Source organism: Rattus norvegicus, chromosome 5 (genome assembly GCF_021556685.1).
Source record: "Rattus norvegicus strain SHRSP/BbbUtx chromosome 5, alternate assembly SHRSP_T2T, whole genome shotgun sequence".
NCBI lineage: Eukaryota > Metazoa > Chordata > Mammalia > Rodentia > Muridae > Rattus > Rattus norvegicus.
The window spans coordinates 107209345-107231778 of NC_141538.1; the positions used below are offsets into that span (position 1 = coordinate 107209345).

At 45.0% G+C, this 22434-nt stretch overlaps 1 protein-coding gene across 8 annotated transcripts in view; it reads right to left on the reverse strand.

The window, feature by feature from the left end:
• Slc24a2 (solute carrier family 24 member 2) overlaps positions 1 to 22434 on the reverse strand; it is a 237584-nt gene that overhangs the window by 50669 nt on the left and 164481 nt on the right. For 5 of the 8 annotated variants that reach the window (NM_031743.4, XM_087551416.1, XM_087551415.1 and 2 more), the window contains 2 exon segments: positions 925 to 1023; positions 18342 to 18392. In NM_031743.4, the coding sequence (NP_113931.1) occupies positions 925 to 1023; positions 18342 to 18392 (150 nt within the window). 8 annotated transcript variants of the gene reach the window in all.

The following is a 22434-nucleotide window of genomic DNA, read 5'->3' on the forward strand; positions in this document are numbered from 1 at the left end:
TAAGATGCCTGAATGTCACAATCTGGTCACACAGAAGTTCTAGAAAAGTCAGCCAAGACAGACCTAGGTTGATTTTGCCTAGCTTTATTCTATTTTATTTTTTGGCCTGTGTATATGTGTGTGGTGTGAGATCACATGTACATGTGCTTTGTGTGTGTGTGTGTGTGTGTGTGTGTGTGTGTGTGTGTTGTGTGTGTGTGTGTTGGTGTACATGTGTGCACATGTGTATGATATCCACTTTATTTATTAAGGGTCTCTTACAGAACCCAGAATTTGTTAATTTGGCCAGGCTAGCTAGCTATCTTGCCTTGAGGAATCTTCTGTCCCTGGCTCCTAAGTGGTGAGAGTATAGGTGGGCCCACCACTCCCATCCAGCATTTGTGTGAGTGCTGGGATCTAGACTCAGGTCCTCAAACATAGCAAGCCCTTTATCTGCTGATACACCTTCCCAGCACTGATGGTGCTGAATTCTTAAGAAAGAGGAGCTGGCATGGATTTAAAGGGACTCTGTTGGGTAAGTGAGTGGTGATTTGGAGGTGGTAGTGCTGTGAGCAGTATCATAGATATGAGATCTGATCACCAGTCAAACATATAGAAGCAGGACTCTCATCTTTAGTTAAATGTTAACGACTTGCATGACTTGGGTGTGTCTTCCTTTTTGTGGCTTTCTGAAGCCAAGTGCCTGTCACTTCTTGAACAGAATATCTGGTGATTTGGTCACAATTACTCTTCCCTGTGGATTCCCTTAGTGTCACTGGAGACGTACATGTCCATTTCTGCACTGTCTCAGGGGGAGACGAACTCATTTTGTCATTTAGGAAGGGCCTGAACTGGTAGTGGGGTGGGGGTTCCCACACTGGTTCTGTCTCTCTGCCGCTCCCCCACACCTACCAGGGAAGGACAAGGGGTGGGTTTCTCACTCACCCACATGATTGGCAGCTCCATTTTGCCTCTCATTCTCATCCACTTGGCATTTCTTCTTGGCAATCTTGTGGAGAATTGAAGCTTTTTCTCTGAACCTCCCTGAAGCAAGAGAAAGTGGCAGGAGAGAGACAGAGTGAGGAAGAAGGATCACCAAAGGAGGTGGGTGGTCTCTCTACAAGTCCTTCCAGCAGCGACCACACGTTCTGTCCGCTCCAAATGCCTTTCAACCTATATGGGGCGTGGGGTGAGGCACTTTCTTACCTTGGATTCTTCAGCCCAATTCTCTAGCTGAGAATCTATTTGCAAGCTGCTGGACCATAGAGGGGAAGTATGACATGGACCTCTCTTTCTCTCCAACAGCTCCTCGCAAAATGCATGAAAATATCAATCATCTTCCAAACCACCTCTACCGCTGAAACCCCCTACAGCTGAAGACCTACAGCTGCTTTAGAATTAAAGGCTCATTCCTGATCTGCTTTGGACAATGGCTGGGAAGGAACGCCAAGCCAGGCAGTCCTTCACATTGACTTTGGTTTTCAAGCATTCATCATGACTGCAGCTTCCAAAGGAGTCAGGGACAGACATCGCAGCTCCCCAGAAAAAGCTGAGTCAGCTGCAATTAAAGCATCAAGGCGGCGACTGATTCCATTTGGGGATTTAGGGCAATGAGCGACCGACAGAGCATGTTGGAGATGAGACACTTTGGGAAAGGTGCTGGAAAAAAAAATACCATGCTCAAAGCAATCACTGTAAACAGCTGTGCCACGAGTGTAGCACACGTTTCTTCCCTGTTATTAACACAATTAATGGGTAAATGCATGCGCTGAGCACACAGGACAGTCATGCAGAGTGTGGCGATTAGGGACACCAAGCACATTTCTCTCTTTCCATCTTTGATTTTTTTTCCTTGGGAATATTCAAGGTACAAAAGATTCTCATTTTAAACGAGGTGATTACTGCGTAGATTTCCAGCATAATGTGTTCCTTAAAATACCTTGGGCCCCACAACTTTCTACTGGGCTTTCTTGTTGGTTGTGTTATCTAACAGCATGTTATTGGGGTGGGGTGGGGATCTTATTCCACTTTTCAAGTGAGAAGCAAATCAAATGAAAACGTTTCTCTGGGAGAGAGCCTCCCCAAAGGCTGCGCATGCCAGGTGAGCACCGCACCTCTTCCTACCCTGTTTACGGGACTCTGGCAGGTCAGAATGGAGACTTCTATGGTGGATTCAGAGTGGTTGAACATGTGAACGCCTATGTGAAAGTGATACAGGATGTAGTCATTTTTGCTTACAGCTCCGTTAGCTACGAATCCAATTATCTCTTTTAAAATATGTTTTAAGAAACATTATAAACTCCTGAATTTAAATTCATTTTGTGTTTCAACCCATTGCATTTTTGAAACTTTTTTTCTTTAATTTGGGAGGGCATATGCATTCTACAGCAAACACGTGGAGAACAAGGGCAGCTCCTTGGAGTAAGTTTTCTCTTTCTGCTATGTGGGTACTGGGAATGGAAGGCAGGCCATCAGGTTTGGTGGTCAGTAATTTACCCATGGAGCCATCTTGCCAGCCCCTACCTAAATGTCTTACTATACAGAGATGTTGGTCTAGGCAGTGAGTGTGCTGCACAACTGTGCTCCCAAAGGTATAAGGGGGGAAGGGCAATGAGAAACAGAAGAGCAAGGCCAGAATGTGACGTGGACTGTGTGATAGCTAATTTTGAGGGTCAACTTGAGTGGTTGAGTGATATCTAGGGGATTAGTCTCATCCCTCCCTGTATCTGAGTATTGTTTCAGAGAAAACAGATTGTGTTTTTGCCTTATCAGTGATTTACTTCATCGATGGATTAGACATTTAAGTTGGTCAGGGTAGGTGGTGGGACCTGTGGCAGGCAAAGTGTCATTGCAGGAAGACATGACTTGGCAGGGGATAAATGTATCCTAGCCCTTTCCTTTCATTTCTCTTTGCTTCCAGGCACTACAAATTGAGCAGCTTTTGCCACAGGTTTTCACTGCCACGATGTTCTGCCTTCTCTTGGATCCAAGTAAAGGACCGGTGATGGGGAACTCTGAAACCAGGAACCAAAATAAATCTTAGCTCATTTTGAGTTGTTTTTCTCTAGAGTATACGTTGGAGAACGGACTAACTCAGACGCTGTAAGAATGGAAAGGAAGGGGGCTGGGGATTTAGTTCAGTGGTAGAGCGCTTACCTAGGAAGCACAAGGCCCCGGGTTCAGTCCCCAGCTCCGAAAAAAAGAACCAAAAAAAAAAAAAAAGAATGGAAAGGAAGGGTAAGGGGATGGACAGATGCTCATCCTGGAGGGTGGTTTTAGCTTGTCTGTTTTTATTTAATCTCCATGGTAAACTGTGGGAAGAAGAGAAGGAAGGAAAGCATTGTGGGGACTAGAGAAAGAAGGTAATGAAAGGAAGCATGGAAAGAAAGAGAAGAAGAAAAACTATAAAGGACACAGGTAGGGGTGTGGCAGGCTGCTGGTGATCCAGCAGGTGTTAGGCACTTCCTGGTTGCCTTGTGGTCTTCTCTGAGCACTAGGCAGATGGGGTGGGTGGCTCTTAGGACCCTGAAATCTTAAGCTTAAAGGGGTCACTTTTCATGGAAGACAGTTTCAGGAGGTCCCTAAATCATGTAGCCAGGAGAGGCAAAAGGAGGTTCTGCAATTCCATTGGAGTTTCTGCTAACAAAACTTTCTGCTATGGTGGGAGTTCACCTTTGAGCTTAGGTCACTTTGTATTTTTATGAAATAAGGAGACAAGCTACATTGTTTCAAAAATGTGTATAACACAGTAACAAAGCAGAAGAAGCAAGCCTGTGAAAATCAATGCAGCCCAACCAATGCCCTCAAGTTACAGATCACAGCATAGAAGATGCACTGGAGAGCTGCTCTCACGGAATGTCCATGTTTACAAGATTCCTTCCATGGCTCATATATGTGCCAGAGAGAAATGATTTAAAAAATGGACCCCTAAACATGTCTCCTTGTGGCCACCCACTTTGTCACAAAGCATTCTTCAACACTGAGATGGCCATACCTGGTATGGTTTTTCCCAAATTCCATAAGAACTATGGTGGATACACTGGGGTATGATGGTGGATATGGGGTGTTGTGGATCCTAGTCATGGGACCACGAGGGAGGCTCAGTTCAGCTTGTTGGATTGGTGCTGGAGTTTCAGGGAATCCTCTGAAAATCACCTCTGGGTGTTAGGCCCACACTTAGGTGGGGGCACAAAGGATGGGCGTAAGAAGCAACCAATGCTGCTTTGTGGTAAGAACAAATCGAGACACCTTTGAATACTTTTCAAGGTGAGCCATGGAGTGATTTTTTTTTAGCCAGATTCAAAGCAGCTTTAAAAATACACCCTGCTGTGGTGCAAACCCTGAAGGTGTTGTCTTTTTATATAGCTACAGATACTTGTATACTTAGAAGCCTCAGAAATAGCAAACTCGGCTGGGATCGTGAGGCACCTACGTCAAACCTGGCACGCAATTTTAGTATAGTTTAGTTTGATCTGAAATGTGCAAGTGTACCAGCTGAGTGTCCTCACGGGAGGGTGCGTTGAGGGGGTGGTCAGGAAGTTTGGAAGGAAAAGATGGGAGCTGAGGGCTTCCTGGGAGGGAGAATGAATTAAGAAAAACAACCACCAAAATCCTTGGCTGGATCTGTCTAAGGTAAAACAGAAGTCTCAAGCTCCAACATGACAACCTGGTCACTTGAGGGAAGTAAACTTGGCTTCTGTCTTGCTGCTAATTAACACAGCTCTCTGGAAATCCCTTCACCTGTCCTCCACCAAGCCTGTGATAGGCAACTGTCAAAAGGGACCCTTTGGGTTTGTGATGAGAGAGAGGGGCTGGGGGGGGGGCAGAGACAGAGCCAGAGAGACAGAGAAACAGAAGAAAACTAGAAAGCAAGGCCTTTCAAGTCTATTTCTGTGTTTTCACATCTGCCTTTTCTGTATCTTTCTTTGAAGTTCAGGGCTTGACAGGTAGCTTTGAAAGTCAAAGGTCACTTGAGCTCCCGTCCCTCATGCCCTGGTACTCCTTTGTCTTTTCTCATGAAAGCTCGGACTATAATCAAGTCATCCTCATTCTGACAAGGCTTTGGCAGACCAGGGGTGTTGTCTCGGGTCATCCCAAGAACTCCTCTTTTTCTTAAGCCATCCCTCAGTCAATCAGGTGTCTCTATTCTCACATTATTTCAGCCCAATTCCATCTCCAGCTCTCACTCCCTGAGTCTCACCCTGAGCCTCCTCCAATAGGAGCACTTCAGCCAGCTGGTGTGTCCTCTTCCTCCCTTATCTCTCTATCATCCTGGCACCCCAGGGGTAGATAAATTAGGTCATATTAATCCTTTTTTGGTCGATGGTCTGTAATGCATCTCCAGGTCAAAGTGAAATTACAGGTCCTTGTAGGACTCTATCTGATCCCTGACCACCCTGTCTGTCCCTGTCATCCCTCAACCCCTTCTTGGTCTGTTCCTTTCAGGCTAGCACCATTCCCCTGTCTCTTGATAACACGGTGAACCTTCCATTCTGGACCATGGCACTGGCTAGTCTGCTCTGTGCAAAGCTCTCCTGTGAGAAATCTCTCTTTCTAGTATCTGTTTAACTCTCACCAACTCGTTCTGCCTTCCCTGAGCAGCTCTGAGTGAGCATTTCCTATGGCCAGCTTATTTCCTAGGAAGCAGAAAGTTATCATTACATAGGTAATGATACAATCAGTATCACTGTTACTGTTGCTTATGTTATTTTCTACAGCGGAAGAGCTAGGGGCCAGCAGGGCTTCTCACTGTTGTTCCCTCTTGCTGTGTCCTCAGCACCCAGTAGAACTCAGTAAACCTCTGCTGCTCATCATGAGGCACATAGATAAGGTTTGACTTCCTTCCTGGTGGCTATAACCTAAACTCAGTTCTCTTGGAACCTTCCCAGGTTATGGTTGTGGTGGAACTGACTCTCCCAAGTTGAGAACCTTCTGTCACTACAGAGGCGACAACTGGGATAGACTGAGTCATATGATTTGTGCCCTTTTCTGAGAATTTCCAGGGGAGGATCCCCAAAGTCTTTGGGATGGAAGCAGTAGTGTTGTGGAAACCTGGAGACAGAAGGCTGGGTTCTGCTCCTCCTTTACTATGTGTCTCCTCATTTATGAGGGGCTGACCTGAAGGTTTCTCTGTTGGTAACCACTCCAATATTTCAGTCATTGGTCTCATGACACTTGTCCACCAGTCAGCCTGTGTCAAGCTTCCTGGCAACACACCCATTTTCACCACTAGATGGTAGACTTCACTGAAGAGGGGCCTTCTCCCAGCCGTCCCTATTTCTCAGTAATGCTAGGCTTGTGGGATGGAGAGATGGCTCAGTGGTTAAAATCAACAATGCCAGGCTCATCAGATGCACACTGCTATGAAACTCACCCCAAAAGCTCAAGGTAGTCTTGGAAATCTTAAACTAACTTGAGCTATGATTTCAGTAGAGTTTGTCTGGTGCCTCTGTAACATTCCCAACTTGGATTATTTACGAGCATTTCAGATTCCCACTCTAACTGTGGAGCTCTTTTTGACGACTGTGGTGTGTGTGCGTGCGTGCGTGTGTGTGTGTGTGTGTGTGTCTGTGTGTGACATGTGTGCTGTGTATTGTGTGCATGGTATGTGTGTGCTGTGTATTGTGTGGTGTGTGTGTGGTATGTGTGTGCTGTGTATTGTGTGGTGTGTGTGTGGTATGTGTGTGCTGTGTATTGTGTGGTGTGTATGTGGTATGTGTGTGCTGTGTATGTGTTTGTATATGTGTATGTGTGTGTGGTGTGTGTGGTATGTGTGTACTGTGTATGTGTTTGTGTGTGTGTATGTGTATGTGTGTGTGGTGTGAGTGGTATGTGTGTGCTGTGTGTGTGGTGTGAGTGGTATATATGTGTTGTGTATATGTGGTGTGTGTGTGTGTGTGTGTGTGTGTGTGTTCAAGGAATAAAAGTGAAAAGGCTCCTTGGCACAGAGGCTACCTAGCAGCTAGGATGAACAAATGGATTGTTTTATAAACTCTGTGAAACATTAATTTCTTAATAGGGACTGGCTTGCTTTTTATTCTTTAAAGAAAAATGTTAGATACTTTAAAAAAATTTAAAGATAATAATTTTATCCTAAACAAAACATAGGATTTTTTTCACCCCTAAGTCTGTTTTTGAAATACAGTTTCCAAATTATTTCCCTCATTCTGAGAAACATCATGAATTTATCATACTGTTTATTTATTATACTACATTGATATTAATAAAATTAAATTACTGTTATAAACTGTCTCTTAGTCAGTTGTGAGTGAACTTCATAGTAGAGGTGGTCAACATAATTCTAGTTTACATTTACAGGTATGATCATCTGAGTAGATCTGTAATGAATGAGAAGACAAACATCTGGTCAGTGTGAATTTATTATGTTACAGCCCTGAGCTGGTTATGTCGTCATGGGGAGAATGAGCACTTCTGTAAACATACTGAAATATTTTCAACATTTTACAAATATTTGTGTTTAAATGCTGACATTTTTGCTTTTATCCTTTCTGGTTTATAGACTCCTCTCATAGATGTTGTATTATGTTCAGTTTTTGCCTCTTCTCTCAGGTTCAAGGTCCCCCTGGGGCCTTTGGTTCCTGCTGGCACTGCCCTCTCACCTTCCCCTTGCAGGTATCCCACTTGGAAAATCTGGCTATGCTCGTCTTACCTCTGTACCCAGTGTCTGTCAGCAACACTCTGGGGTACCTGTCTTGGTTGTTGTTGCTATTATTATTATTACTGTTATTATTGTTGTTATTATTGTTGTTATTATTACTATTTCCTCATGATCTGATTTCCTTGTAGCATTTGGCCCTTTGCCCATTTTTCACAACACCCATGGAGCTCTTCAAATATTAGTAATCCTCAGAGCTCCTACTGGCCCCTCATTTCTCTCTTCCCCCGAGGAACCAGCTACTTACTACCCTGAATGCCCACAAATTCTGGAAGCCAGAAGACTGACACCTCCAGTCAGGAGTGTCTGACAAACTCAAATGCTTCAAATTTCAGGCACCGTCCTCCTTCCTAGGAATCTGTTCTCTACCTGTGCAAGCTGCTGCTACTGTCCACACTATAGTCTCCCCCCCAAGCCCCCCAGAAACAGCTTAGCTTTCTCTCCAGGGCTAACACCCCACCAACACTGAGAGCTTTGACACTACTTTTCAAGCTAGGCCTCCTTGGCTGGTGTTGGCTCTGACATCTTCACTGGATTCCGACGTCCACACTGTCTCCAAGTCTCCTCATCTCCTACCCAGCTCCTAGGCTCCACACTAAGCGGCTTATCTTACTCTTCCAAATCCCATCTTAGACATCGTAGCCTCCAGAGATCCCTTTCTTCTAAGACAACACATTGCTATCTGTCCTATCATGGGTGTCTATCAAAGATCCTGCATTTTGCTGACTCTCCCTAGTTAGCATCTGGGCACGGAGCATGGGATTGCTGTATCTGTCCCCTAACACTAGGTTTGCTCTAGCGTTGGGGTTTGTGGATGTGTGGCACCATCACTAAAAACAACAGAGAAGGGGTTGGTGTGGAGGAGTGTGGGCTGAGTTTACTTTTGGGGAGTGGGTAAGAAAGAGGGAAGGCCCTAAAGCACTTGACAGAAGCCTCAGTGGACTGCTTCAGTCCACACTTTTGGTAGATTTCTAAAGTTTAGTAGCACTAACAGATCATGCGGTCACCTTTGAAAAGTGGTATCTAATGAAATTCAAGGGGAATGTGAAGGATACAAGCTAAACACTTTGTAGCAAGTCTTTAAAGCAGCCTTTCCGGAGAACTAGGACTCCTAGCAAGGCGGATCAGAGAGCTCGCTCTGTTTTAGGAACTTCATTCTGTGGCCATTTTCCCACTCCCAGGCAAAGAGGTCCCAGTGAAGCCAGATTCTTAGATTTGGCTTTCTGAGCTAGGTGGGCCTGCAGACAGAAGCTTAGTCTCTCTTGGTTTCTATCCCCAGGTCCTTGGAGAGAGCTAAGAGATCAGTGGATAAATAGACACTACTGATGAAGTAGCAGGCACACCCAGAGACTTCTGGAACTTAAACTCAGTGTTTCCTAACAGGTGGTGAGGTCTGGTCCCAGGCAGCTCATTAAGGCTTGAATCTGGAATATGTCTCTGCAAACTGCTTGTAAAACCCAGAAACTAGCAAAAATCTCTGTCTCTTGATGAGGCAGCAGATTACCCAATGATTTGTCTTTATGTAAAGTAAAAGACATTAGATTTGCTAAAACTTTTAATTGGCAGCGGTCACTATTTTGTGGCTTTTTTTCATTTCGGTATAATCTGTTGTCGTCTGGATTTCTTGTGTAAAAGAATTACTTTGAGTTTCTAGGTTTGTTTGTTTGCATTTGTTTGTTTTTCATTCCCCTCCACTTCACACTGCCGTTTGGTACCTGCAGATCTTGTGGGTTTAAAGCAGAGATGCCAGCACTGCCGGAACTCCTGAACTCAGGCGGAGAGGCCCATGACTGAGACAATTCAGTTTATCTTAGAGTTAATCATAAGGGAAACTCACCATCCCTAAGTGAACATGCCAGCTTCCTATGGGGATGAACTCTCTCTCTCTCTCTCTCTCTCTCTCTCTCTCTCTCTCTCTCTCTCTCTCCCTCCTTCCTTCCTTCCTTTCCTTCCCTCCTTCCTTCCTTTCCTTCCCTTCTTCCTTCCTTCTTTCCTTCCCTCCCTCCTTTCCTTCCGTCCTTCCTCTCTCTCTCTCTCTCTCTCTCTCTCTCTCTCTCTCTCTCTCTCTCATTTATTTTTTTATAAGCACAGGTGTTTTACCTGCATGTCAGTCTGCACATTATGTATGTGTGTCTGGTGCCCACTAAAGGCAGAGGAACCTGTTGGGTCCCCTGGGACTTGAGTTACTGATGGCAGTGAACCACCATGGGAATTGAACACTGGTCCTCTGGAAGAGCAGCTAGTGCTCTTAAGTTCTGAGCCATCTCTCCAGACCCTCTTTTCTCTCTTTTCACACTCACACTACACACACACACACACACACACACACACACACACACACACACACACAGTTCTATGTGTGTTGAGGGGAAGTTAATTTAGAACAACAGTATTTCGGTTTGACTGATGAAGACAAGGCAACCTAACCTCGTGAGCTCTAGGGATGTCAGGAACAGTCAGGGTGAAGCATCCACAATTTGCCTTCTGCTGCCGTTTAACACCTTCTACATATGCAGTGTGGCAAAGTCAGCCTGAGCTTGCCAAGTCTGATCTTTCTGCTTTTACTGCTGACAGTTTAGATCAGGAAAAGAAGATGCAATGCATTTGAGCGGCAGATGTATTCTCACAGGAAGAACTCCCTGGTCCCAGTCCTCAGTCAGATGGCAGCTTTGCCCACGGGGTTGGGGCTGCTCTCTTTGACAGACCCAGTACCCAGAACTCGCTGCTTAGTTTGGTTATGCACATTTGCTGTTTGTCTTCTTAAGATCCAGTCCCAGGGAGACACTTGCCAGAATACATCCCCGAAGAAGTCATGGTGAGTTCAGATATTTGTTTTCTGGACGAAGCCCAGCCTTCCAGAAAGCATCTATTCAAATACCTCAAAATTTTCTGGCCATGAAAAAATTGGACTGGATGGATTTAACCATGAACCAAATGAATGAAACATAACACAGTACTGGAAATGGTGTCTGTGTGTGGGCTCCTGCCGTGGTCACTGGAAGATAGGGAGGGAAATGGTGCCTGTGCACAGTAGGGTTCCTGCTCAGTCACAGAAAAGTAGAGAAACACCATGGTGTCTGTGCACAGTGGGGCTCCCATCTCTCTATGCACAGTAGAGGGGGCAATGGTGCCTGCACACAGTGGACATCTAGCCTCCCTCACTGGGATGTAGGGAGGTATCCATCTCCGTGCTTCTCAGGCTTTGTGTGAGGGTGCCGGGGTTCTGGAACTGGATATCTGGTGTAGGAGGAACAACCTTGTCAGTTGTCTTTGAGAGGGCAATCACTTCAACCATGACCGTACCCTGGTTTTAATTCAGCTCTGCTAAAATACCCCGGTCTCTAAAACAAGTAGGTGGAGGAAGCTCTGTGACATCTAGCTGCTTTGCTATGGTCAGGAAACATTGTTCTTAATGGCTTAAATCCTGCCTCTGGGGATATCCCGGGCACTGCGAATAGGAACAGAAATTGGTGAGGCCATATGGAGGGGACTTTGGATGTGTCTTTCAGAATGTGAGATATGTATTCATACTCTTTGATCTGGCATTTCTGTTTTTAGGTAATTGTATTAAGTGTATGCATCTACACGATAGGTTCTCAATCTTTGGGTCCTAACCCCTTTGTGGTTGACTGACCCTTTAATAGGGGTCACCCAAGACCATCATACAACATAGATACTTGCATTATGATTCATGACAGTAGCAAAATTACAGTCCTGGTTGGGGGATTGCAAAAGGAACTGTGTTAAGGGGTTGCAGTATTAGGAAGGTTGAGAACCACTGTTAAGAATATTACAGAAGAAAGGACACATCACTGTCTTTCCTTAAGGAGCGCCTCTCTTTTACTTTTGTATGCATGTAATTTTTTTTTTAAAATAGAAATAGTTTTAATTAATTTAAATTGTGATGAAAAATTTCTACTCGGGTAAATGTCTGGGTTGGTAATAAAAAGGGAATATACTACCTTTTATTCTTTCAAAGGTCTAGTAACTGTTGTACTACTTGTGAACTGGACCAAACAATACTTAGGGTTTCCCTTTGAGGTGTGTGTCCAGGAGGCACCTATTACTCTCCAGATTAACCAGCTACAAGGCCAGGTGTTGGAAGGCTGGAGTGGATGGCAGGCCGTTGAGCGATGTCATACTTCCTAAGGGACAGTTGTGGATATGAGTGAGGGGTGTTCAACATCTGATCACGCCTCTCCGGAGGAGGAGGCTGTCCCTTCTTAAGCAAGGCCACCCTGCCTACGGAGCTGTCTGAGGAGAAAGGCTTTCCTAGGCTGGGCTGACATTTCTCTCTGAACCGAGGAAGGCTGATTTTTTTCTCTTGTCATGGCACTATCACGGCTGATCCCCAAGGGACCTGAAGTTCTCCCTTCTGACAAGATAGATATTGCTTTCCATGACAGAGGGACCATGAACTCATTCCAAGAAAGGTGAGAACCATTAGACTGCTCCTAGATATAAACAACATTCTTTCATCCCAGTAGGATGTTTGCATCGTGCATCAGCATCCAGACCCATATCTCCAGACAGCCCTGACTGGTCCTAACCTGATGCAGCCTCCTGGTTCTGAAAGCAGAAAACCTCTACTGTCTGTGACTTCTCCTCTGCAGGTTTTATTTTTTCTTCCAACTCGGACACTATGGAAGTCCCCCTCTCATCTGTAGCCTTTCATACAACCTCTCCACTCCCTCCTTGCTGTTAGAACATCTCCCTCATCCAGTAACCCCATCATCTCTACACTCCAAAGCCCTACCTACTCTTCCTTTTTCCTTCTCTGAAGATTTTGAACCTTTCCACCATGATTTTCTCTACTAATAGACTTGCTGCCAACCCTACAAACATGACAATACAACACAGGAGAGCCTCACCATCCTTAGTCCCTTACTACCTCAATCTGCACATTGCAAACATGCTTCTTCTCAGTCACTTTTCCAATGCTTAAAACTAGTCTCTAGACCCCATCACTACGACTCGTCACCACCTCCCAAACTGAGAGGTACGCAGCAGTGCTCTGCTCTCACAGGCCCACTCATTCTATTCTTATCTGTTAACTGTCCCTTTGGAATGTGATCTTCCCGTGCTTTCTGGGACGTCTTCCTCGACTGGTGGCTTTCCTACTTGGGCTTCCTCTTTCTCTGTAGATTCACGACTTTGGAGTCACCAAAACTCAGTCTGCTGCCACCTCTTCCCACCTACAAGTTACATGTTAGCATCCAGTTGTGTTAGCACAAAGGATATATGTATGACTTGCAAATTTACATCTAGAGCTCTGTCTGACAGCTCTGCGGAGCCCAGGGTTTTATAAAACCCTTCTCAAATTCTCTGCTTGGTTGTCTCCTGGGACTCCCAAAGTTACAATGAGCTCTAAACCACACTTAAGTTTCTGAAAGTGAGATCTCCCTGTTTTTTTAGCTACATTTCCCATCTGTCTTGAAACAAGGCTTGCCTGTGCAATGCTAGGTTCATAGTTAGGAGTAAGTGATGATGGAAAGATCAGTGGATTAGGATTAAAATCTTTTAAGTTTTATTAAAAGGACTTACAGGGAAGCTCCCTTGAAATAAAAAGAAAATATCTGTGGGGGAGTACTGTGACTACCTGAGGGGGAGGGGCTGTGGCTATCTGAGGGGGAGGGGCTGTGAATACTTTAAGGGGTGGGGCTTTGACTACCTGAGTGGGAGGGGCTATGACTATCTGAGGGGTGGGCTGTGACTGAGGGGGAGGGGCTGTTACTATCTGACTATGGAATCATTTTGACCTTCTGGGACTATGGTGGTGGTTCTGGGGCTTCAGCAGCAGACATCTTGGACCACGACCAGCCCTTAAGGTAGGTAGGTACCTTAGGGTGCTGAAGCAGCAGAGTGGGTAGAAGGATCCTGGATTTTGAATTATTTTAGGACAACCATATCTTCCGGGTCCTACACTTGGGAGAAAAATAAACTTCTACCTGATGAAGACATTGCTAATTTGGATTTTCTGCTATTTATTGCTGAGCCAACCCTATCTGATAATACCAATGTGTACAACAGAGTCATACATGTTCAAGCATGATTAAAGTGTACAGGGAAGGCAACGGATACCCATGGTTTTATTTTATCCCTATGGCTTTACAGGGTGTATCTTGGGCCATGGAGAACACTGCTGAACAGTATTCCAAAGTACACCTGTCTTTGGAAGAGAAGTGTATTACACACAGCATCTAAGAACACGGGATGACTGTACGACTGTAGGACTGTGAGTGCTTGGTGCTTTTGTTTCTTTGAAACAATGTGTTTTAAAAACAACCTAGCCATGTATCTACTTTAGGACCCCATGATTCATGCTTGGTATTAGTAGAGTCTTGGTGATGTATAGGGGCTGTTGGTTGCCATAAAACAGACTTAATTCCATCAAGGAAAGGTCTTAGTAATTTTTGTTCTCACCTTCACAACATTTTCTACCTTACTTTTATTTATGCTAATGATCAATGAAGGGTGTGTGTGTGTGTGTGTGTGTGTGTGTGTGTGTATGTGTGAAATATTCTCTTCTGTGAATGTCTTTGTTGAGTGGCAGTGGTTTCAGGACAAAAGGATACAGGCAGTTTTGGCTACAGATCATGACTTTCATTGATGTCAGTCAAAGTAACTGTCCAGCCACCTACCTGTCTCTATAAAATGCTGATCTCCACAGAGCAAAAATGATTACGTAGGCACACTGCCTTTCCTTTAAATCTATTGTATAAACTGGGGCTGGGAAGAGTAGGTCAGTCTGTGATAGAGTGCTTGCTTAGCATGCTATAAAAAATAGGTTGAGATAACTTTTTCTCTTGTACATTTTTTTTTGGGCTGGGGTGGGGTGGGGGAAGTTGTGTTATGTGTATCTAGAGATCGGAGGACAATTTGTAGGAACTGTTTCTCTCCTTCCATGTGGGTCCTGGGGATTGACTGGAGACATCAGACTTGGCAGTAAGTGCCTTTACCTGCTGGGCCGTCTCAGTGTCTTCGAACTAGCTTTGTACATTTGTTTTTAGAATTTCCATAAGTGTCTTGTTCCAAAAGCAAATACAGTCCCCGGAGAAAGCAAAGCTCACTAACCTCTTATGTTTGTAAAAATAATCTCCATGCACGTATTATTAAGGGAACACAGTGTTAGACAGTTTATCATCTTGGGAGCAGGGGTAAAACTACTGAGGTGGTGTTTGATTGGGGCAGGGCTGGGTCTCTGCCTACTCTGTGTTCCCAAGGATGAGGGACGGACCCTACTGCTTTCTCCTAGCTTAATGTCTTACAGCCTTCAATGCTCGTGCCTCCCACGCAGCAGAAGTTCTCAAGCAGATTGTCTGTGTTTGCTCCTGGTCCTCCCTTCCCTGGCATCACATCCATCCCCACACTGATACAGACACAGCTTGGGCTGTTGCATCTGGTTCGGTACTTTCTTCCAGAGACAGACCAGGACAGAGGTAGATGAGAGCTGGAATGAGCTCCCCAGAGCCGCCCGCACAAGGCAGGGCTTTGTTGTGACTGTGCTGGGTTTAGCCCCCACATCGGCACTTGCTGTCTCTGTATTCCCATAGGAATCACTTTGCTCCTCTGGACTTCAGTGTCTTCAGGTGACAAGCTACTTCCACGAGCCTTGATTTCTCTCCCGGTGTCATTCCAGCCTGCCCATGTGACCACGGTACTGAGGACACAATACAAAGTTTACAAAACCTGTAGGTCTGCACTGGGGCACCTCACAGTGCTGGGGCGGCCTCTCCTTCATCTTTCGCTCAGGGCAGTCGGGTTTTTTGGGGGGACATCTTCCTTCCCTAGCTTATCCCGTATCTACTGGCCTGTTAGGGCTCATTCAAAGACTCCCTTCCTCATAAAAATCTTTTCCCTTCCCCACTGGCAGACATTTCTTCTACACCATCTTCTGAACTTCTCCAGTTTTTATCATCTTCTTCCTGGTGCCTCAGTCGCTCTCTGTTACCGTTCCCCCTTGAAAGCTTCATGGGGACAGACTGCCTGCTCTTCGGTCGTGTTTCCTCAGAGTACCTAGTAGGATGCCTAGCACAAGAAGGTGTCCCAAAGTACTATGCCAACTGTGAGCAGGATAGGATTCAAAAGTCCCTATTCCATTCTCTGGGGATGAGATTGCACGTAAGATGTGCCTTTCCATTCGATCCATTTAAAGAGGATGAAAAGAAGCTGCTTTTGCATCATGTCCAGAGAATCCTGGTGAATAGTTATACAGAATGACTCATCATGTGAGCCGACATGATAAAGCCTCACTGGAGGGCTAGTCACAGTGCTCAAACCGTAAAACTGCTTAAATGGAGTGGAGTGTTTCCCAAAGGCGGTGAACGGACAGTTATTGCTCCAGACGCCGCCATCTTTATTATACTACCTTACACTCTACAACATGGAGGGCCATAAATCACAGTTATGATTATTATTTTTAAATGAGAAGTAAGAAGCCCTTGAGAATGTCTACTGGCGGGTCTGAGGGATCTAAGTTGACTTTGGGTCTCTTTGATGGAATCCAAGAACTAGGTTCAAGCCAAATTTGGCTTGTCCTGTCAAATAGCCTGGTCTGGGAGGGTGAGAGCTCTGTTGTATGGTACCCTTTATGTGCTTGGAAGAATTTACTCTTTCGATGGGTTTGCATTCCAGAGGAAGAGTTCACCTCAGGTAGCATTTCCTGGATCATTTCACAAGAGGATCCACATAAGAAAGACCTCTCTGAAGAAGCCTGAGAACCCTGCATTCACTGTCCTGATTCACAGTAGATTATGGTGTCTGGCAGCATGGCCAAGGACCAAGAGTTGCCTGGTAGAGAAGTCTAAGTCAAAAGTCTCTTAGTGCTTTAAATATGGCTCTCTCTTCTGCTCCCTTCCTTCCTTGGTGTTGAAACACACCAGTGACATCACAGGACAAGATTCATTCATGCTGCTTTAGTTAGCGTTTGCTTAGCATAATGGGGAGGGGTGTCTGGCCAAGAAGAAAACAGTGAGTGGGAGAGAGATGAAGGGAGGGACAGTCAAAGTGATGAAGGAGGTTAAAGGTGATCTATGAGGCCACTGAGACATCAGAGGCCAAGCTTCCTGACCTAAGGACTATCCTTGGGTCTTAGTCTAGAGAATAGTTTGACTTTTTGTTTTTCTTCCTCCAAACCTCGATCATTAGCAAGTTATACCATCGGACTGCAAGTACCACTCCTGTCTCTCCACATGATCTTATCTGGGGTAGCAGGGAAAGGGGAAGGAGAGGCTTCATAACAGCACTGGCTCAGAGGGTTATACAAAGAGGAAGGAGAGAAAGAGAGAAAGGGTTGATAAAGTGACAGGGAGATGAGAGAGGTGGGGCTGGTAGGCTGTGGGAAGGGTGTTATAAGGGACACAGTGGAGATTCCTGACAGTCAACAAAATCTCTCCCTAAGCCAGAAGTCAAATGACAGCCAGGCTGGGGGCTCCCTTCAACCTATTCCCTGTTGGAAGGGCCCTGACCAAGGACCTGCATTTCTCTGGCTGTTGACAGGACTCGGACAAAGATCTTCTTAGTGACCAGACCACTCTGCAGTGGTTAACCAGAGCAACAGAGAGTTATGTACAGAAGCCAGAACTGGGAGGGGCTGAGAATGGGTTTATCCAGGACTGTCAGACGGTCCACTTTGTGCATGCAAAGCAACTAGGAAATCTTTGGTAAACTAAGGCAGCTAAGAAATACCGGAAGCTGAATGCAAGATATGCAACACACTTGGGAATTTACTGTGCTGAAGGACGTTCTAGGGTACATTCTGACTGCATGTTAGTATCAGAGGAAGAGTCATGTGAAAACCCCAGATGAGTTTTTTAAAATAAACATTACACATTCCTCAAAATGTGGAGATGTGTGGGGTGGAACGGCAGCTAGGGTGAGAAGACAGCTCTCTTTACAAGAATTCAAAAATGTCAAATTGCTCTTCTATGAATTCTGTTCCGGAATTAAATAGTTATGGGAAGTGATTCTGCCTGGGACAAAGTTGTTTTCTGAGGTACGGACTGGAATCCACTGGCAAGTGCATTTAAGAATAAATCCCAACTTAGGAAACTGTTCAAGTGACTCACCCAACCTGACAGAGTGGGAGCCTCATAGGGACAAGTCTGGTACCCGGAATGGTGGCTCTGCACTATCAGATTAAGGATCTTGTCCAAGTTGGCAGGGATAGTAGGGTCTGAGGACACAGGCCACTGCCCTTTGCTTGAGAACGGGGTTTTAGGTTGGTTTAAGGTGTATTCACTATTTTTGTGTTTCGTTGCTTTAACACAAACAATAAATCCATCAAAACTTAATCCCCCTCTGAAATGCAGGGCATCCCAGGTGAGCGCCAGGAGGACTTGTTTCTGTATGTTCCTGTCAGTACGTGGGCGTTGATTTGTGCTTATACTGCGGACACCATTTCTCTGCGTGTGTTATATAATTGGGATGGTTTGATTGTCGGAATGGAGTAACATAATTACCCATGGTATTGCACGTCTCTAATTCCAACTAAACACAATGGCAAAAACTAGACAAAAATGTAGAACTCAAACCAAAAACTAACAAACAAAGCAAAAACCACACAATGTTACTGAGATCATGCAAAGAAGAAAATAAAGAGGTTAAAAAATGGGCAAGCAACAGACACCATAAATGAAAGAAGGAAAAGAAAAAGCCAGGGGGCATACAATTCTGAAATCATTCTTACCTTCTTCAGTCATTGTGTCATAATATTTTAGTTTTCCATATGATCCAAGTTCTACAACATCACAGTAAAAGACACAAAGATAAGGAACGAGCTATAATGCAAGAACTTCGCTTTTACACATTCTTAATTAATCAGATTCAGAGTTATACTGTCAAATTCGGCAATCGTAACTATATGGAGATGTGCAAACATGAGCCATGTGGCAGACGGCTTCACGGCCCGTTCTCAGAATCACTGAAAATATATTATTCAACTGATGGTGGGCTGGGCTGTGTGTTACAGAATAGGACATGTTAGTTTAACACTCAACAAAACAGAATACTTGGCAAAGGTGCTTCAGTCCAGGCTTTTCCTAACTTCACAACTTTTATAGAGGTGACTCCAGGAGGAAAGGACTGAGCAAGAACAGCCATCTATACCCAGAGATCCTTGTAGACACTTGCTATGTAAAGTGGCCTCGAAGTCACCACATGGCTTTTCCAGCCCCGAATAGAACCTTCTTCTAGAGAATAAAGAGGCTACCTGGAGAGATACTGTATGAACAGCCCAATTTTAACTTTCCTATTCCTGAAGATCTCGTATTTTAGATGAAACACTGAGTGTCATGTGTGCAGGATGCTGGTTGAGGTGTCAGAGGCATTGCACGGGGAGGACCAATGAGCCATCTTCCCAGGGAAGTCCCCCTGCCCAAGACAGCAAGAGAAGCACAACAGGGGACCACGGCAAGGCCTGCTGTGTGCTCCCCAAAGAGCAGGGCCAGAGGAGCAGTTTTTGTGCTTCTGAGGGTAGATGACCTGGGGGACCCATCTGTAATGGAGATCACTGGGAGGCAGGGATGCTGGAGTCAACTGGGGACATGATGGCTGGGTTAGGAGAAAGAGGAGATCGGGATGGATTTCTTCTGTTTCTTACTTTAGTTCCAAAACAGAGACTTTGGTTTTTGTTCTTTTCTAATCCCAGATACTTTTGAGCAATGTTGGAAGCAGATTAAAAATGGTTTTCTTGGTCATGATGATGTGCTCCCAATAAACTTCAAGAATTTAATCAGACTCCAGAGACACTCTTGTGACTCCACAGAATGTGTCCATGGCCCATTGCCTTGGACAGCTGTGGAAAACTCACACGTGAATCAACTTGAAATTGACGAGTCTGTGTGAGATGCAGGAGCCTGCTTAACGCAGATGACAAACATCCCAGCGTTGGATATTTATACCGTACATTCTCCCCTCTATAGATTCCTTCCCACATGTCTAATTTTATCTGAAGCTATTTTAATACAAATACACCAGTAGAAGCTTATACCTTTGGGGAGAAAAAGCATCCCGTCTTTATGCTCTTGTGGATCTTGTCTACTCTGGCTTTTGTTAGACTCATTACAAAGGATGCAGGTGCTTCAATGAGAAGTTGAATTTTATTTAAAAAAGAAATTTTTTTGTGATTTCTAGGTATTGCTTTTAGGGAAATATTTTTTCTGTTGTTTTAAAAACAGTTGCCATATGTGTGTATGTGTGTTTATAGAAGTGTAGAAGTCTTAATATTCATAAATATTAATCATATGTTCATAGTGGCTTTACAAAATAGGTGTGTGTGTGTGTGTGTGTGTGTGTGTGTGTGCGCGTGCGCGCATGTACAATCTTGCAGTAAACTATAAATTCTACTAGCCAACAAATAGTTTTTTCCTAGGCTCTCTTCCCTCTGACAGGTAAAGCAGAGGACTCAACAGCTGGAATCCACTGTTGTCTGTTCGGGAAACAGGATGCGGGTGGCCATGTGTTTTACAAGGCTGGCTGTCAAGCATGTTCTGCACAATGATGACACATCGCTGTGCGCTAGTGAATCCCTCTTTTCAGACTCGGACCTTCCTGTACGCACACACCTGTTTTCCCGTGTTGGTCCCAACCTGTGAAGCATCTGCTTGTGGCAGATGCTATTGTTTTGAACTTTATCTCTGCTTGGAACCATGAATAATAAAATCAATCACACCGTCGAATTGCTACATTGTTACTTTATGTTGACACAGAGTAGGAAACTCCTCACACATAACAAGGCTCACGCATTCCTGCACTCTGGCAATGTCTAGGTCACCTATGAGCTGCTTCCTTGGATAATGGATGGCACACAGGAACGAGAACAGAGCACGCTTTATGGAAAAGAAAATAAGGCAAACAGTGGGGAGTGAGGGCAGTGAAGAGCTGCAGAGCAACAGGTTACTTGGCTAGTCAGGCAGTGGGAGGAGGAAGCTGAAGAGAAAGTATCCACACAAGCCGGGGGAACGTATTTTCAGCAAAGGATGGAGGATGAAAATGGGTGGATTAGAACACAGTCCTCATCGCTGGCAGCCACGGGATGTGAGACTGTGAACTCAGCAGCCACATCCCGAGGGAAACAGGGCAACATCTCCACGAGCCAGACACGCCTGTTCCCAGATCCTGGGGTCATGGGTGGTGCAGGTTGAGGGATGCAACATGCAAGCAGGACAAACAGTGTGCGTGCAGAAACCAGAGCTCCTCTCACATCTGACTACTGTCCTATGGATGCCCCGTAGAAAGTGGCCTCAGCCAGTTTGTTGACCAGGCTGTAAGGGTCCAGAACGCATAATGAAACTCACCTGTGCAAGAACTTGACTTCCAAATCACCCAGCCCTCAATCCATGACACCTTCTCAAGCCACTCTTGACTTGTTTTAAATCAATCAATCAATCTATGTATCTATCTATGTATCAATGTATCTATCTATATATCATTGCATCTATCTATCTATCTATCTATCTATCTATCTATCTATCTATCATCTATTTATTTACTCTGCTTTTTTGAGACAGGGTTTCTCTGTGTAGCTCTGGCTGTCCTGGAACTCACTCTGTAGACCAGGCTGTCCTAGAACTCACAGATCTTCTTGGCTCTGCCTCCGGAGTGCTGCAATTAAAGGTGTGCACGCCCATCACCCAGCTCTTTTCAACTTATTTGGATTAGGAACCAACTGAGAGTCTCTTGAATAAAGAAGGGAAGAGGCTGGGAAAACACAGAAGGTGTTTGGTCCCAGATAGCAGCATTCACTGTAGTAACTGAACAAGAGGCGGTGTGGAAGAGTCACCGTCATTGTGGTTTCCACTCTGGAAGTCATCTGGTGCCTCTTCTTTGAAAGGTTTCTCTAAGAACACCACGTGGCCCAGGGGAGGGGTATATCGCATACCCATTGGCTTGTGTTTGGGATGAGCCTAAATCTGACCACAGATGCCTCCTAGCACAGTGCCCAACAAACTCACTAAAATGTTTCTGATGAGCCTGAAGGCTGACCACTGATGTTGCCCAACATGGTGCTGTACTGACTTTTGTGCCAGCTGGAGAGCCGGGGCCTCAGGTGTCTGAACATATCATTGTTCATCTGACCACCTTGACCCACGTTTGCTAGCAATCTCTCCAGCTGACTTCACTGGTCTGGCCTCTGGGCTCTGGTCCACCATACTTCACACTGGATGAGATCAGGGTAAGGGTTTTGTTTCCAATCTTTAAAAAAATCTGTGAATAAGAATTAGTATTGGGGACTCATGGCTTCTGCCTTTCTCAAGAAGTACACAGGCACATGTTTCTCCTTCCTCAGCTGTACTTTTGAGGCCTTTGACATTCTTTATTCCATGACGTTCTACGACCAACTCCTGGTGATGGGAGCAGCAGAAAAAGGACTTCTCATGTTTAAAGATTTAAAATCCGGGTGTATGAAATGGAAAGTCAGTAGAAGGATCTATGCTGAGCTCATTTGATTTGAATGAGAACTAGAGGTGGAGGAATAAATGAAACACTCGTTTATTGTTTAGGTGTCATCTCTCAGGAAAAATCCACGATTGATGTTCTATTTTTTTCAAAGATCTAGCTTTATGTCTGGGTATGGGCTTGAGTTTTTTGGGACAGTCAAGGCTTTCTCAGTCCTGACTGCAGCCAGAACTGCAGTGAAGCTGTCTAGTGCTTGTCATGATGTGTGGACGAGTAGTGGCTTGCATGGAAGGGTTGTGCTCAGTATCAAGTGCATGGGAGGAGACGGGATTTGAAGTTAGAGGTGTTGCTTGGGAACCAAGATCTGCTGCTTATGGGACATG